Source organism: Chiloscyllium punctatum, chromosome 24 (assembly GCF_047496795.1).
Source record: "Chiloscyllium punctatum isolate Juve2018m chromosome 24, sChiPun1.3, whole genome shotgun sequence".
Lineage (NCBI taxonomy): Eukaryota > Metazoa > Chordata > Chondrichthyes > Orectolobiformes > Hemiscylliidae > Chiloscyllium > Chiloscyllium punctatum.
This window is the reverse complement of record NC_092762.1, coordinates 69123300-69139135: the sequence shown is the minus strand read 5'-3', so window position 1 is coordinate 69139135 and position 15836 is coordinate 69123300. Positions and strand designations below refer to the sequence as shown.

Here is a 15836-nt window from a genome sequence, read left to right as displayed (position 1 = left end):
TTAATTCTCTTTTAATTTTTGACTGTATATTCATTCAGACACTGTAACTGTAAGGACAAATAAGAAAGTCCAGTCGCATGAGGCACTGCTTGGGGGAAAGTTAGCCACGAAGACAAGTTTCACTCTCAATAGATCTGGGAAACAACAGGATATTGAACTGACAGGTGGGTGAGGCTTTCTTAAACTATTTGGTACCTCCCAGGCTCATACTGATGTTTGAGATCTTTCATCTAAGTTGGAATCTGCAAGTGATGTGATAATATAGTGGATTGGAACTTCCAATTTGTTGTGCTCTGGATCTCAGTAGAATGTATTGCTACGTTTTGCCATGCCTGGTACTGAAATGCGACAAGAGAAGAAATTGATAGGTAAGCTAAATCTGGCCAGTGTCGAAGCAGCATTGGTAAAAGATTAACAGCAGGCACCTAACTCTCCCATGGACATGCTGCGTTTTACTTCAAAATGTAAAGATTGTTAAGGACATCTAGGAGTGAAATGCAAAGGCTGTCATCTAGATTGTGTTCAGTCATAAACTACAATTGAATGTTGCTGCAAATCAATTAATCTTTAAATCTTGGATTTTGATTACGATTTTGCTAACTGATTTAATTATCATGCTTCAATTTCTCATGGATCCTGAATTTGTAAGTTGAGTCCACATTTTGGTTGTCATAAAATAAAAATATCCAGTTATTTAATGGTTGTTTTGCAACCTGGTTGCTATGCAGTGAAAGGAAATTAAAAGATTTTGGAGTCAGGAAATGAACTGAGATAAGATCATTTCTGATATATGAGTCGTAATCATAAATTATGCTTGGTCGCAACACAATTAGGTACTTGAAAATATTTATTGAATTTCACTTCTAGTTTTTCATTTCCAAATGTTTACATCAAAATAACTATAACTTCTGTCCTGAATACTTCTGTTTTCCTCCTTTCATTTATGTCCTCTTCACTGAACTGATCGATTGATTGATTATTGAGGCTTTATGGAATAAATGCCAGCTTGTATTCGTGCTGTGTCCTGTTCAAGTGTGATCCTAACTGTGAATGTTGCTAGGATCTTTCCTCCCTCAAGGAAATCAAATTTTGGACTGATTCTATCCACGTGACTTTTACAGAATCAATTGATGGAAAATTCTCAAGGGTAAACTGAAAAACTTCTCTCTTTCAGAAAAAAAGAGTAGAACAGTTAGCCATAATACAGGTAGCTACACCCTTGATAGGTGGCAACATTTTAAATCCCAAACTTTTGGGTATGCACTGAGAAGGAATAAAAGATATCGGTGGTTCTCAATGACAGCAAAGATATGAATGAATTGCAAATAATGCATCATGTTTCCAAACGGCACTCCTTCTTTGTTCAAAATGAAGAGGAAGCTTTTCTTTAGGCACTTTGCTGCGTCAACAGTCAAAATGTGCCATTTATTTTATGGGAAAAATGTGCAGGGGGAGAGATCTTTAGCTTGCACTGACCAGACCCTTGCCAACATTGAATTAGCCAGTCAGCAGGCATGTCTTCCTCCAAAGTTTCTTAAATCTGAGCCTGAATTAAAGTTAGTGAATGAGGAATTTAGCTTGGATTATCACCTTACAAAATCCATGAGTAAGGAATTTATTCTTCGTTATACAGAATGTTGGCCAGATGCCAACCTGAAGAGCAGGTCAGAGGCTAGCAATCTTGCAGCGAGTAGCTCACCCCCGACTCCTCGAAGCTATCTGTAGGACATTTGTGTAATGGAATACTTCCACTTGGCTGGATGTCTGCAGTTCTCAATAACACTAGGACAAAGCAACCCAGTTTATTAGTACTACATTCTCACGTTTGCTCCTTCCACAACTGACACTCAGTAGCAGCAGTGTGTACTACCTACAAATACACTACTGCAGAAATTCACCAACACTCCTCGTGCAACATTTTCCAAATCCACAACCATTACCATCAGCAGGCTAAGGTTGGCTAATGCATGGGAGCACCACCACTCTCAAGTTTCCTTTCAAGGCTCTCACCATCCTTCCTTGGACATATATCACCATTCCTTCACTGTTGCTCTGTGAGAGCATTGTGGGGTCTACCTGCACCAAATTGATTGCAGTGGTTCAAGAAGGTAGCTCACCACCATCATCTTGAAGGTAGCTAGGGATAGGCAATAAAACGCCAGCAACACCTACATCCTATGAGTGAGTTAAAAGGCACACTTCAGTATTGGCCACTTAAGGATTGACCTTGGAGGGGACAGTGTAGATTTTTCTTCATTATCCAAGATTGAATTATGATAGTAAATTGTTGTTCTTGTTGTGCCCTGCAACCCTTGGTAGTGTTTCTAGATGATTTTCAGCACAGAAGAATATCGATTAATCAGTATGGTGAAGAGATTTTTATGGTTGTCACCAAGATTGGAGGTTTGGTCATAGTGTTATTGACTGATCTGGCCAAGTTCCAAAGAAAATGTATAAACGAAATTTGCAAATGATGATAAAAAATCTAAGAAAAAACAGAATCCATAAGAGCAAAAAGGCTACAGTTTGGGTTTTCCTATAATATTGATGTGTAATTGTCTATAGCTAGTGAAGAGGGCAATAGCATATTTCAAGTATCATTGCACCTGCTTTTGGTTCTTTAATGTACATTTGATCAACATGATAGATGTTTAAAGCCCTTACAAGAATGCTCATCTTGGCCATTTTGTGTGATCAAAGTTAAATATCAACAACAAGAATAATAAAGGGAAGTATGAAGAAGAACTCAAAATATAGTGGACTGTAATGAAAAATTTACTACTACCTAAAGCAAAATATAATTGCAAACAAAAACTGAAATTATCTCCCTTCCTACTTAAGGATATTTCATCTGGTAAAGTTCCAGGACTTCCCATGTGTTCATTTTGTACCATTAAGCTGTACGTAAAACCTTAGCCAAAATTGTGAAATTCTTTGAGATATCATTGTAATTTCCCAAAATAAATTAGGCTTGCTACTCCAAAGTAAAAATTTTGTTCTGCAGCAGAATCTTGTAAAGTTTATTGGGTGGTATTAAACAAAAATGCATCGGGTCTGCATTTTGTGAAGTTTATCAGTGGAAGGAAAAATATACAACTTCATTGTTTTTCCATTATACACTTTGGCATCAAGGCATTCAAATGTAAAGGTTGAGATTTGACTAATTCAGAATAAAGCTCTTACTGTATTTGCTCCATTATGCTTGAATCAAACCACTCACTGCATAAATACAGCATTCCTATTTCAGTTTGGAATGAAACTCTAAATTTTCTTGCAAATTATAATCTGTATTGTGTCCTGCATTTCTATGCACTGAAGTTCTAGAAACCTAACGTCATTACACGTGTGGGCTGTATTCACACTTTGATCCTAAAAGCAGCTCCTATTATGATGCAAGTTTATTTAATTACAGGTGCTATGCTGTACAAGAAGCTGAGTGAGTATGTTTTGACTGAAGAGCAATTACAAGAAAATTGCTACCCAAGACCACATCCAGAGAAGCCTGGTGTTGCAGTGCTTTATAATCAGGATGAGAGAAAGAATAACACTGACTGTAAGTAAAATGTGTTTCAGTGCAATGAATGGGTCCAAAATTATTTATTTCTTGAGCTACATTTTAATTTTTCTACTTTGAAAATTAGTATTCTTCATAACTAAACCAACAGTTCTGAACTCTCAAATCAATAAAACCACTTTTGTTGATAGCCACATGGAACCGTAGGCTTTTGAATTCACAATGTGCTCTCTTGCACGTATTGCAACTTCGTTTTATTAAACCTTTTGCTGTAAAACCTACCATAGAGTCATAGAGATGTACAGCATGGGAACGGACCCTTCGGTCCAACCCGTCCATGCCGACCAGAGATCCCAACCCCATCTAGTCTTACCTGCCAACACCTGGCCCATATCCCTCCAAACCCTTTCCTATTCATATACCCATCCAAATGCCTCTTAAATGTTGCAATTGTACCAGCCTCCACCACTTCCTCTGGCAGCTCATTCCATACATGTACCACCCTCTGTGTGAAAACGTTGCCCCTTAGGTCTCTATTATATCTTTCCTCTCTCACCCTAAACCTATGCCCTGTAGTTCTGGACTCCCCCACCCCAGGGAAAAGACTTTCTCTATTTACCTTATCCATCCCCTCATTATTTTGTAAACCTCTATAAGGTCACCCCTCAGCCTCCGACACTCCAGGGAAAACAGCCCCAGCCTGTTCAGCCTCTCCCTGTAGCTCAGATCCTCCAACCCTGGCAACATCCTTGTAAATCTTTTCTGAACCCTTTTAAGTTTCACAACATCTTTCTGATAGGAAGGAGACCAGAATTGCATGCAATATTCCAACAGTGGCCTAACAAATGTCCTGTACAGCTACAACATGACCTCCCAACTCCTGTACTCAATACTCTGACCAATAAAAGAAAGCGTACCAAACACCACCTTCACTATCCTATCTACCTGCAGCTCCACTTTCAAGGAGCTATGGACCCACACTCCAAGGTCTCTTTGTTCAGCAACATTCCCTAGGACCTTACCATTAAGTGTATAAGTCCTGCTAAGATTTGATTTCCCAAAATGCAGTGCCTCGCATTTAGCTGAATTAAACTCCATCTGCCACTTCTCAGCCCATTGGCCCATCAGGTCAAGATCCTCTTGTAATCTGAGGTTACCCTCGTCACTGTCCATTGCATCTCCAGTTTTGGTGTCATCTGCAAACTTGCTAACTGTACCTCTTATGCTTGCATCCAGATCATTTATGTAAATGACAAAATGTCGAGGGCCCAGCACTGATCGTTGTGGCACTCCCATGGTCACAGGCCTCCAGTCTGAACAACAACCCTCTACCACCACCCTCTGTCTTCAACCTTTTGAGCCATTTCTGTATCCAAATGGCTAGCTCTCCCTGTATTCCATGAGATGTAACCTTGCTAATCCGTCTCCCATGTGGAACCTTGTTGAATGCCTTACTGAAGTCCATATAGATCCCATCTACTGCTCTGCCCTCATCAATCTTCTTTGTTACTTCTTCAAAAAAACTCAATCAAGTTTGAGAGACATGATTTCCCACGCACAAAGCCATGTTGACTATCCCGAATCAGTCCTTGCCTTTCCAAATACATGTACATCCTGTCCCTCAGGATTCCCTCCAACAGCTTGCCCACCTCCGAGGTCAGGCTCACCGGTCTATAGTTCACTGGCTTGTCTTTACCGCCCTTCTTAAACAGTGGCACCATGTTTGCCAACCTCCAGTCTTCCGGCAGCTCACCTGTGACTATCGATGATACAAATATCTCAGCAAGAGGCCCAGCAATCACTTCTCTAGCTTCCCACAGAGTTCTCGGGTACACCTGATCAGGTCCTGGGGATTTATCCACCTTTAACCGTGTCAAGACATCCAGCACTTCCTCCTCTGTAATCTGGACATTTTTGCAAGATGTCACCATCTATTTCCCTACAGTCTATATCTTCCATATTCTTTTTCACAGTAAATACTGATGCAAAATATTCATTTAGTATCTCCCCCATTTTCTGTGGCTCCACACAAAGGCTGCCTTGCTGATCTTTGAGCGGCCTTATTCTCTCCCTAGTTACCCTTTTGTCCTTAATATATTTGTAAAAACCCTTTCGATTCTCCTTAATTCTATTTGTCAAAGCTATCTCATGTCCCCGTTTTGCCCTCCTGATTTCCCTCTTAAGTATACTCCTGCTTTTTTTATACTCTTCTAAGGATTCACTCAATCTATCCTGTCTATACTTGACATATGCTTCCTTCTTTTTCTTAACCAAACCCTCAATTTCTTTAGTCATCCAGCATTCTCTATACCTACCAGCCTTCCCTTTCACCCTGACAGGAATATACTTTCTCTGGATTCTCGTTATCTCATTTCTGAAGGTTTCCCATTTCCATCCGTCCCTTTACCTGCGAACATCTGCCTCCAATCAGCTTTCGAAAGTTCTTGCCTAATACCATCAAAATTGGCCTTTCTCCAATTTAGAACTTCAACTTTTAGATCTGGTCTATCCTTTTCCATCACTATTTTAAAACTAATAGAATTATGGTCGCTGGCCCCAAAGTGCTTCCCCAATGACACCTCAGTCACCTACCCTGCCTTACTTCCCAAGAGTAGGTCAAGTTTTGCACCTTCTCTAGTAGGTACTTCCACATACTGAATCAGAAAATTGTCTTGTCCACACTTCAGAAATTCCTCTCCATCTAAACCTTTAATACTATGGCAGTCCCAGTCGACGTTTGGAAAGTTAAAATCCCATACCATAACAACCCTATTATTCTTACAGATAGCTGAGATCTCCTTACAACTTTGTTTCTCAATTTCCTTCTGACTATTAGGGGGTCTATAATACAATCCTAATAAGGTGATCATCCCTTTCTTATTTCTCAGTTCTCAGTTCCACCCAAATAACTTCCCTGGATATATTTCTGGGAATATCCTCCCTCAGCACAGCTGTAAAGCTATCCCTTATCAAAAATGCCACTTCCCCCTCCTCTCCTGCCTCCCTTTCTATCCTTCCTGTAGCATTTAACCAGTTGAAGTTGATAGTTTCTTTTTAGTTATCCAAAATAATAATTGTTTCTTGTTGAATGTCATAGACTGGTTTGTATTTTTGTTAATTTTCTGCTCCTCCGTGCCTTTGATGATACCAACTTAGCTTTAAAGAATCAAACATTCCAAACTTGTCAAACTGGCAGAATGTCATTGTTTTTAAACAAAAAACTATTACTTAATGTCAATCAAGGTTAAGCTCAAGTTCTTTGCGTGTGAGCCTGGACGTAGCTTTTCTCTTTTACTAATTGCTTTAAGATTCTTAGGCTATTTGTGGAATTTACATTGGTTTCAGTTTGCATATGTCTTAATCTGCTGATATAAACAGATCTTTAAGCTCTGATAAAATTTATTTATCTATGAAACGTTACGCTGAGACAGCCATAGAGTGATAGAAATGTATAGCATGGAAATAGACTCTTCAGTCCAACTTGTCCATGACGACCAGATATCTTAAATTAATCTAGTCTCATTTGCCAGCACTTGGCACATATTGCTCTAAACCTTTCCTATTCATATACCCATCCAGATGCCTTTTTAAATATTGTAATTGTACCCGCCTCCACCTCCTCCTCTGGTAGCTCATTCCATAACGAATTACCCTCTGTGTGAAATATTTGCCCCTTAGGTCCCTTTTAAATCTTTCCCCTATCACCCTAAACCTTTTACAAAATTCCAAGCCCAGAAAGTCTAACTGAGCAAACCCAACAATTGAGTGTTTAAGTGCAACTGAGTTGTGTGGGCTTTGAGTTAGATGGAGAGGACTCCTGGTTAATGAGCCCATTGTTTGGACATACCTAGTCTAGGCAGGGAGACCTGAAGTTTCTATTAGGGGATACCGTCCGGAAAGTCTACTGGGCAATGCACCAGTTTTGCCAAGGTGAAACTGTATGCACATTTGCTGTACAAAGTCATTTGCATAAACTCAAGCACAATCTTCCATTAGTTTGCAATGCAGCAGTGTAAACGTTTTTTAATCAGCCTGTTTGAGTATGTACGACACACACCTCCATGGCAGGTGGAACTTGAACCCAAATCTTCTGTTCAGAAGTAGGGATATAACCACTACTGCACAAGATGTTGTCTTAACAGCCTACTGCACCTGATGTTTCCAGAGTCTTCTGTACTTCAGAAATTGAGATTTCAGATTAGTACAACTGTTGCGTGCATTGACACAATGGATTAATGATCCGTTTCCTTAAACTACTTGTTATCTTCAGTTGTACATTACTCCTTGTTTTCCTAGGCAGTTTCCCTCTAAGTGCTAACACAGCCGAGTCTGCTTAGCTTCTGAGCTCAGACAAGATCAGGTGTTTGCAGATTAGAATGGCTATAGAACAGAGTATATTCAGACAAACTTGATTACTGATTGGACCAAAGAGAAAAAGGCCTCAAGGTTACATAAACTAGCTTGATCGTATTTCTCAGTTTTTAAAAAAATAGCTGCAGCTGAAGAATTAGAGCAGTGGTCTCAAGGTCATGTGTACAAAGGGTTGAGAAATTGACTGAATTGAAAATTTATTTTATTTGAATTTAAGGTACTTCTCACTCCTATTTTCAAATCCCTCCTGGGCCTCACCTCCCCATCTCTCTAATTGCCTGTAGCTCAGCAGCCCTCTGAGAAATTTGTACTCGTCTAATTCCTGTCCCTTGAGTATTTCTAAGTATAATTGCTTCATTATTGACTGTGCCTTCAGCTGCATAGGCCCTAAGTTCTGGAATTCATTCTGTATACTCCTTGAATTCTCTATCCCACTTAAGCATGGTCTAAGAATAAAGTTTTAAATCTGAATCAAGATATGAAGGCAGAGTTAGCTGAAATTGAACTGGGAAACTAAACTAAAAGATATGATGGAATGGCAGACTTGAGGAGATACTAAATAACTCTTGTTTTATCTTGATGAGAAAGAAAGACTCTTTGAAAAGGATGTATTATCCATAACTGAATAAGAATGTTGAGGATAGTATCAAATTGAAGGAAACACTACAAGTTAGCAAAGATTAGTGACGGGTGAGAAGATTGTTTTGTTTTTCAGATCCAGCAATGACTGACTAAATAAGTATTAGAAAATTCAAAGTGAGTTTGAAAAATCCAGCTAGTATAATGAAACAGATGGGAAGAGTTTGTGCCAAGTATTTGAATGGCAGAAGATTAACTAAACCTAGTGTTGGTCTTGTAGAGGATGATTCTGGGGAATTGATAATGAAAAACAAGAAAACAGTTGTAACGTTGAACAATTATTTGGTGACTTTGCTATAAAAGACTTCACAAAGACCCTTAAAGGTCAAGAGGAACATTATAGCAATCACCATCCCCAAGGAAAGGGTGCTGGGAAAGCTATTTGACCTTAAAGACTGTCACATCCCAGAATCAGGTGGCCTGCAAGTTGGAGTCATAAAAGAAGCGATTGCAGGAATTGTAGATGCATTTGTAGTTGCAAACTTCCTTAGACTCTGGAAGGGTTCCAGTAAATTGAAAATTGGTCAATGTAACACCTTTATTCATGAAAGCAGGAAACTATAAATCAACAAGCCTAACATTTGTAATAGGGAGATTGCTAGGATCCATCATATGATCAGGCAGTGTCAATGTGGTTTCCAGAAAGGAAATTGTGTTTAAATCTGTTATTTTGAGAACAAAACTAGCAAGGTAGATTAAGGGAATCTGTAAATGTGATATACCGATTTTCCAAAAAGCACTAGGTAAGCAGCCATATCAAAAGAGTTGCTACACAAGAAAAAGCAAAAGATGTCATAATTAACATGGATAAAGGATTAAAGGTTAGCTTGCAGAAAGTAGGGATATAAATGGACCTTTTCCAAGTTGGAAAGCTGAAGCTAGTGGAATGGCGTTGGCACCTCAATTATTTAGATGTCAATGACTTTGAAAGGGCTGAATGTACAGGAGCTAAATTTGTCAATGCCACTAAGATGAGTAAGAAAGTAAGTTGTCAAGAAAGACAGTTTGCACAAGTATATAGACAGAGTAAATGAGTCGACAGAAGTCTGCAGATGGAGTATAATGTGGGAAAATGTGAAATTGCCCTTGAACCTGGTGGTACGTTGGGATTTATGTAGTTGGTACTTGACTTACAAAGTTAGTATGCAGGTGCAGCAAGTGGTTAGGAAGATGCTGACAATGTTGGTATTCGTTGCAAGGAGAATGAAATAGTAAAATAGGGAAACTTATTGCAGTTGAGTGGGGGTCTTAGTAAGACTACATTTGGAACTCTTTACATTTTTTGTCCCCTTAATTGAAAAAGATTTGATAGTGTTGGAAGCATTTCAGAGAATGTTGACTTGATTTCTTCCTCAAGTGAAGGCCTTACCTTTTGAAAATTTGTTGAACAACATGGGTCTATATTAATTGGAATATAGAAGAATGAGAGGTAATCTTATTGAAACATATAAGGTAATTAGTTACCTGAATGTTTCATCTTGTGAGGGAGACTAAAATTATGGGACACAGTTTTAAGATTAAAATTTTAAGATGAGGTTGAGGATTTCTTTTTGAATTGCTAGTATGTGGAACTTTTTCCACCAAGGAGCAGTGGAGTCTGTCTCATGTAATTCATTCAAGGCTGAGCTAAACAGACTTTACAAAGACGAGGGCACCTAGGATTACACCTAGAAGCTGAGACCACATCCAGATCAGCCATGATCTTATTGAATGATGGAGGAAGCTTGATGGGCTTAATCATCTACTCCTGCCCCTATGTTCCTCCTTTCTTCGCCAAGCTTTTCAACATCTGGTCTATGTGACTTAGTGTCATATTTTTTATTTATAACGCTCTCATGAAGTTCATTTGGATTTTTCATTACTTTAAAATAGCATATCCATGCAAACTGCTCTTAAATTTCACCCTGTTCTGAAAATTCATCAATGTACTCCTCTGAGTTGTGGGATAGTGATCAGGAGATGGAATTCCCCTGATGGTTTTGTCCACGGTAGGAAAATTTGTCACCGTTCTCCTGCTAGTGCAGCTGAGAATGGCTTAATCTGTTATCTGAACTAGCTAAGCTGTTTAAATGAATACTTGGGCATGATTCATGATCCCAGATACACTCAGATTCGGTAAACCTTTTGGGCTTAACGCTACAGTGTGCGATTGTCAGTTTGAAGCATCTGAATTATGTCTACCACTTGTCTAAACAAGCATTCGCTCAGGAATAACTTAAAACTAGGCTTGCCATTTAATGCAATGGTGTATTTATATAATTAATTCCTGATTGAGTATTAAGTCAATCTTTATTTTTACATAACACATTGGTTTCTTATATTGATTTAATAATGTATGGCAGTTTGGAAAGCATAGAAACAGAGTGAGTGTGACTAATGGAAATTTTTTGCAGTGCAGATGTTGGTGTGGTGCTGCAGTGCCACCAATAGTGGGACAATGTGATTACAACCTGCACATTTCCACAGCTGTTTTTGTGAACATGGGATTGTTAGAAGAGAAAAATTGCAAGTGTGGTAGTAAGGTTCTGTAAATAGCAATTGCACGCAGCTTTTTAATAAATACCAAAAAGTGCTTTGAATTCTTTTTATACATAATTCTTTTGGACTAGAAGTATAATCCAAACCTCTATATTGAATGTTGTTTCTTTCTTGGAAATGAGTCTTATTCAGTCATTTGAGCAATATAAATTCCAGGCTCCTTTGTTATTCTTTTTGAATTATTTAAGGTACATCATACTTGTAGAATGCCATTTAGCAGGTATCAATTTCATCTATATTCCTTTTAAAAAGTAACAGCCCCTTTTTTCATAGTTTTGCTGGTTGAGTAAGTTATTGACAGTACTATGAAACATTTGAGAAATTTGTTTATTACTGCTTCATACTTAATGCACCCAAGGAACAGGGTGTAATGTTTTTAACCACAACACAGCTTTTTGGTCATGCAAATGCTGTGTTCAATTAAATTAGTTACTTTATTCTGGATTGCTTGACCAATGACATTAGTTGGATGACTGCATTTTATAGCTAATTACTAAATAATGTCAGCTGTTTGGAAGGAAATCACACAATTGGGCATCGTAGAGACACACAACACAGAAACAGACATTTTGGTCCAACTCATCCATGCCAATCAGGTCTCCCAAACTAAACTCATCCTATTTGTCTGTTTCTGGTGCATATCCCTCTAAATCTTTCATATTCATGTACTTGTCCAAATGTCTTTTAAATGTTGTAGCTGTACCTGCGCCTACCATTTCCTCTGATAGTTCATGCCATGTATGTATCACCCTCTGTGTGGAACAGGTTGCTGCAAGGTTCATTTTAAATCTTTCCTTTCTCACCTTAAAACTATGCCCTTTAGTTTTGAATTCCCCTACTCTAGGCAAAAGACCTTTTGCTATATAACTTACCTCATCATTTTATAAAACTCTATACGGTCATCCCTCCACTTCCTATGCTCCAGGGGAAAAAAGTCCCACCCTATCCAGCCTCTCCTTTATAACTCAAACCTTCCAATACCAGTAATGTCCCTGTAAATCTTTTCTGCACTCTTGCCAACTTCATGATGTCCTTCCAATAGCATGTGTATCAAGGATTGCATCTCGGAGCAGTATATTGCAAAACTACCCAGGAACAGGCTAGCTTCGAGATAGCAATGTGAATAAGTGATCTCATAGCTGAGGATGCTCTAGGGGATAGTGATCCCAACATTTCAAATGTTGTTTGAGGGTCTCAAACCAGAGTCCTCAACTTAAATAAGTGCAATTACAGCAGTATGAAAGACTTTTCTGAACTGGGCTAGGAAAATAAACGAAGGGGAGGGTCAGTAGCTGAGCATGACAAACATTTAAACAGCTATTTCATGATACTCAGCAAAGATTTAGTCCAGTCAAAGCAAAGGACTGTATGAGAAGAATGAACCACCCATTGACAGAGTCAGGAGATATGAAGCTGGAAAAGCACAGCAGGTCAGATAGCATCTGAGGAGTCGGAAAGTGAATGTTTCGGGCCAAAAGCTTCATTGTTTAAGGAGAGTATCTAGTCAAAAACTAAGGAATGCAAAGTGGAATGAGCTGTTAGAGGATGTGGTGGAGGTTGGTACAATTGCAACATTTAAGAGGCATTTGGATGGGTATATGAATAGGAAGGGTTTGAAGGGATATGGGCCGGGTGCTGGCAGGTGGGACTAGATTGGGTTGGATATCTGGTCGGCGTGGACAGGTTGGACTGAAGGGTCTGTTTCCATACTGTACATCTCTGACTCTATGATGAAAACTAGTGGTAAGCCAAAGGTTTGGATGCTTTTAGAAAACATGCCACTGGTAATTAAACAGCTAATAATGAGGGAGTAAATTGGTGACAAATGTAGAAACTCTTGCTTTTTGCTTTTACAAGTGTATAGAAAGGAAGAATAGATAAAGTAAGTGAGCAACCTTTAAAGAATGCAACTAGGTAATTAGTTAATGGGGTGCGGGGGGGGGTGGTGGAAGGAAATGGCAGATAATTTAAACCTAGGAAACCAGGTGTTGATAAGGTCCACACCTGGAATATTGTGTACAATTTTGGTCCCCATATTTAAAAAGAATATATTGGTAGTTCACAAGTGACTTCCTAAACTGATTCCTGGAATGAAGCATGTGATGTTGAATCTCTGAATGGCTTAGGTCTTTATTCATTAGCGTTTATAAAAATGAGTGGTAACTCAATGAAATGTACAAGATTCTGAAGGGACATGACAGAATAAATGTTTCTAAATTGGATAACCAGAAGTCTAGGTGATGTGGTATTGACTTATAACTTCCCTAATTGAATTGTACAAAGTGTTGACAAATCAGTTAGTGATTGTTTTGAAAGAAAACCAGTGAAGAATCGTGAAAGGTTGTAAAACCTCTTTGTACATATCCTTCACCTTGGATGTCGCAGAGGTGATCACTAACTTTCCTGGAAAAGAATGATACGTAGAAACATTTTGTCTCCTCAAGTGGCCATTGTCTGTCTATTCTTTTTATTTCCTAATGAGATGTGGGAACTGCTAACTTGCTAGCGTTTATTGCCCATTCCTAGTTGCCCATGAGAAGGTGATGTGAGATGCCTTCTTGAACTGCTGCAGTCTGTGCTGTAGATAATCCATAACACTGTTAGGAAATTCTAGAATATTGACACAGTGACACTGAAGGAACAGTGATGGTGAGTGAGTGGAGGTGAACTTGCAAGGTAGTGTTTCCATGTATCTGTTGCCCTTGCCCTTCTAGATGGGAGTGGTTGTGGGTTTGGAAGGTGCTGTCTAAGGATCTTTGGTGAATTCTGCAGAGTATCGTGTAATTAGTACACACTGCTGATACTTAGTGTTGTCTGTGGAGGAAATGGCTGCTTGTGAGTGTGATGCCAATCAAGCGCTGCTTTATCCTAGATAGAGTCATAGAGATGTACAGCATGAAAACAGACCCTTCAGTCCAACCCGTCCAGATATCCCAACCCAATCTAGTCTCACCTGCCAGCACCAGGCCCATATCCCTCCAAACCCTTCCTATTCATATACCCATCCAAGTGCCTCTTAAATGTTGCAATTGTATCAGCCTCCACCACATCCTCTGGCAGCTCATTCCATACACGTACCACCCTCTGTGTAAAAAAAAAAGTTGCCCCTTAGGTCGCTTTAATATCTTTCCCCTCTCACCCTAAACCTATGCCCTCTAGTTCTGGATTCCCCGACCCCAGGGAAAAGACTTTGCCTATTTATCCAATCCATGCCCATATGAAACTTTTTGTGGTGTTGGTGTGGTCATCCAGGTAAGTGCAGAGTATTCCGTCACACTGTTGATTTGTGCCTTGTAAATGTTAGACAGGCTTTGGGGACTCAAGAGATAAGCTACTCACTGCAGAATGTGGATAATTTAACCATAAGGATATTCTGGTATCACATTGTTCCCTTATTGACCAAGTGTGCTGCTAACTCCCATTTCATAAATGTTCAAGAAGTATCATTCGTTATGTGCAGTTCAAAGATGCTGCTAGAGGTGAACTTGAAGCTTGTTCAGATTGGATCCTGTGTACAAAAAAAATGGGATGCTGTGCCCTGGATCATAACAGACCCACTAATCATCCTATCTATAATCCAGAGACACATTGATGATTTTGTTTCGGATATGGGTGGACAGTCTACATCTTGCCCCTCATACCCATACTTGACAAATAATAATTGGGTTGTGGAATAATAAACAATTACTGATGATGATCTGCATCTTCAACTGGTGTGAGAAGAAAATGTGTGCCCATACTGTGCTCAGGAGAATGGTGACAATGGTATTTCATCATGAGAACTGCTATTTTGGAAGACCTATGTTGTCTAGCTATATTATTCAATAATTCTGCTGAGATACTTGCTGACTGATTTCTATATGTATCCAGCATAAAATGCTCCAAAAAAGGGGAGAAGTAATCTATTGGTAGGGATGTGTGACTTGAGTAACCTAGATTGCTCAAAACCTTAGAATAGGCAAGGGTTTCATTCTCTTTGTACTCCTTCAGTGTAGTAAACAACTCTTACGACTTTTGAGTAGGCAATTCCAATTTAGTAGACCTGTTTTTTTTCCCCCTCTGAATTAAAATTTGTGCAATTTGAATGAAATAACATGGTACAAGGCTAACAATACACTTTTGACTTACTATGCAACTGAAGCCTGTGTGAGAAACTTATTACTTGATAAGCAGGGAGGTCCAGACTCTCTCAAACTGATTAAATATGTTAAAATTTAAAATTAAATGTAGTAATATGTTGAAGTAAAAATACAAAGTGACACTTGTGGTTTAGACTCAAATGTTGACCAAACAGCTTAAACATACCCCTGAGCATATTTCCAACACATTGCAATAAACTATAAAATATTGTAGTAAGAACACCAACATTTGCATAAAATCTGGAATGTTTATGAGAATGAATTGATATTCCTACCTTGTCAAATGGAGTCAACTTCTATATCCTGTTTCTCAAAGTCTCTGGATTTTTTTTTTCTAAAAAGACAACAAAGAAATTAATTCTTTAAAATAACTTAAAAGTTAATAAATATTGATGACTTACCTTGGCCCCTCTCACCTAAGTAGTGCTGTGGCAGTTTTTGTTCTAATAAACCCTAAGATGGAACTCTTGCAATCTGCTAATCTTCAGGTCAGAGTGTTAACTTGCACTTCATTGATTTCTTTGACATTTTGACATTGGGCTTCCACTTTCTTACTGGCAGGTAATGATAGGTGTTACTCAATTCTGGCTCATTCCAAAATCAAATGCATGATTAATAAATAGAGCTCCTTTGTC

The 15836-nt window shown here is 38.8% G+C and overlaps 1 protein-coding gene across 3 annotated transcripts in view; it reads left to right on the top strand.

Annotated features, from left to right (window-relative positions):
• rexo1 (REX1, RNA exonuclease 1 homolog) overlaps nucleotides 1–15836 on the top strand; it is an 80822-nt gene that overhangs the window by 46835 nt on the left and 18151 nt on the right. For all 3 annotated transcript variants that reach the window (XR_011964025.1, XM_072594113.1, XM_072594114.1), the window contains 2 exons: nucleotides 39–164; nucleotides 3413–3553. Coding sequence is in view for 2 of the 3 variants with exons in the window: in XM_072594113.1 (XP_072450214.1) it covers nucleotides 39–164; nucleotides 3413–3553 (267 nt within the window). In the remaining variant the exon portion in view is untranslated. The remainder of the gene's footprint in view (nucleotides 1–38; nucleotides 165–3412; nucleotides 3554–15836) is intronic.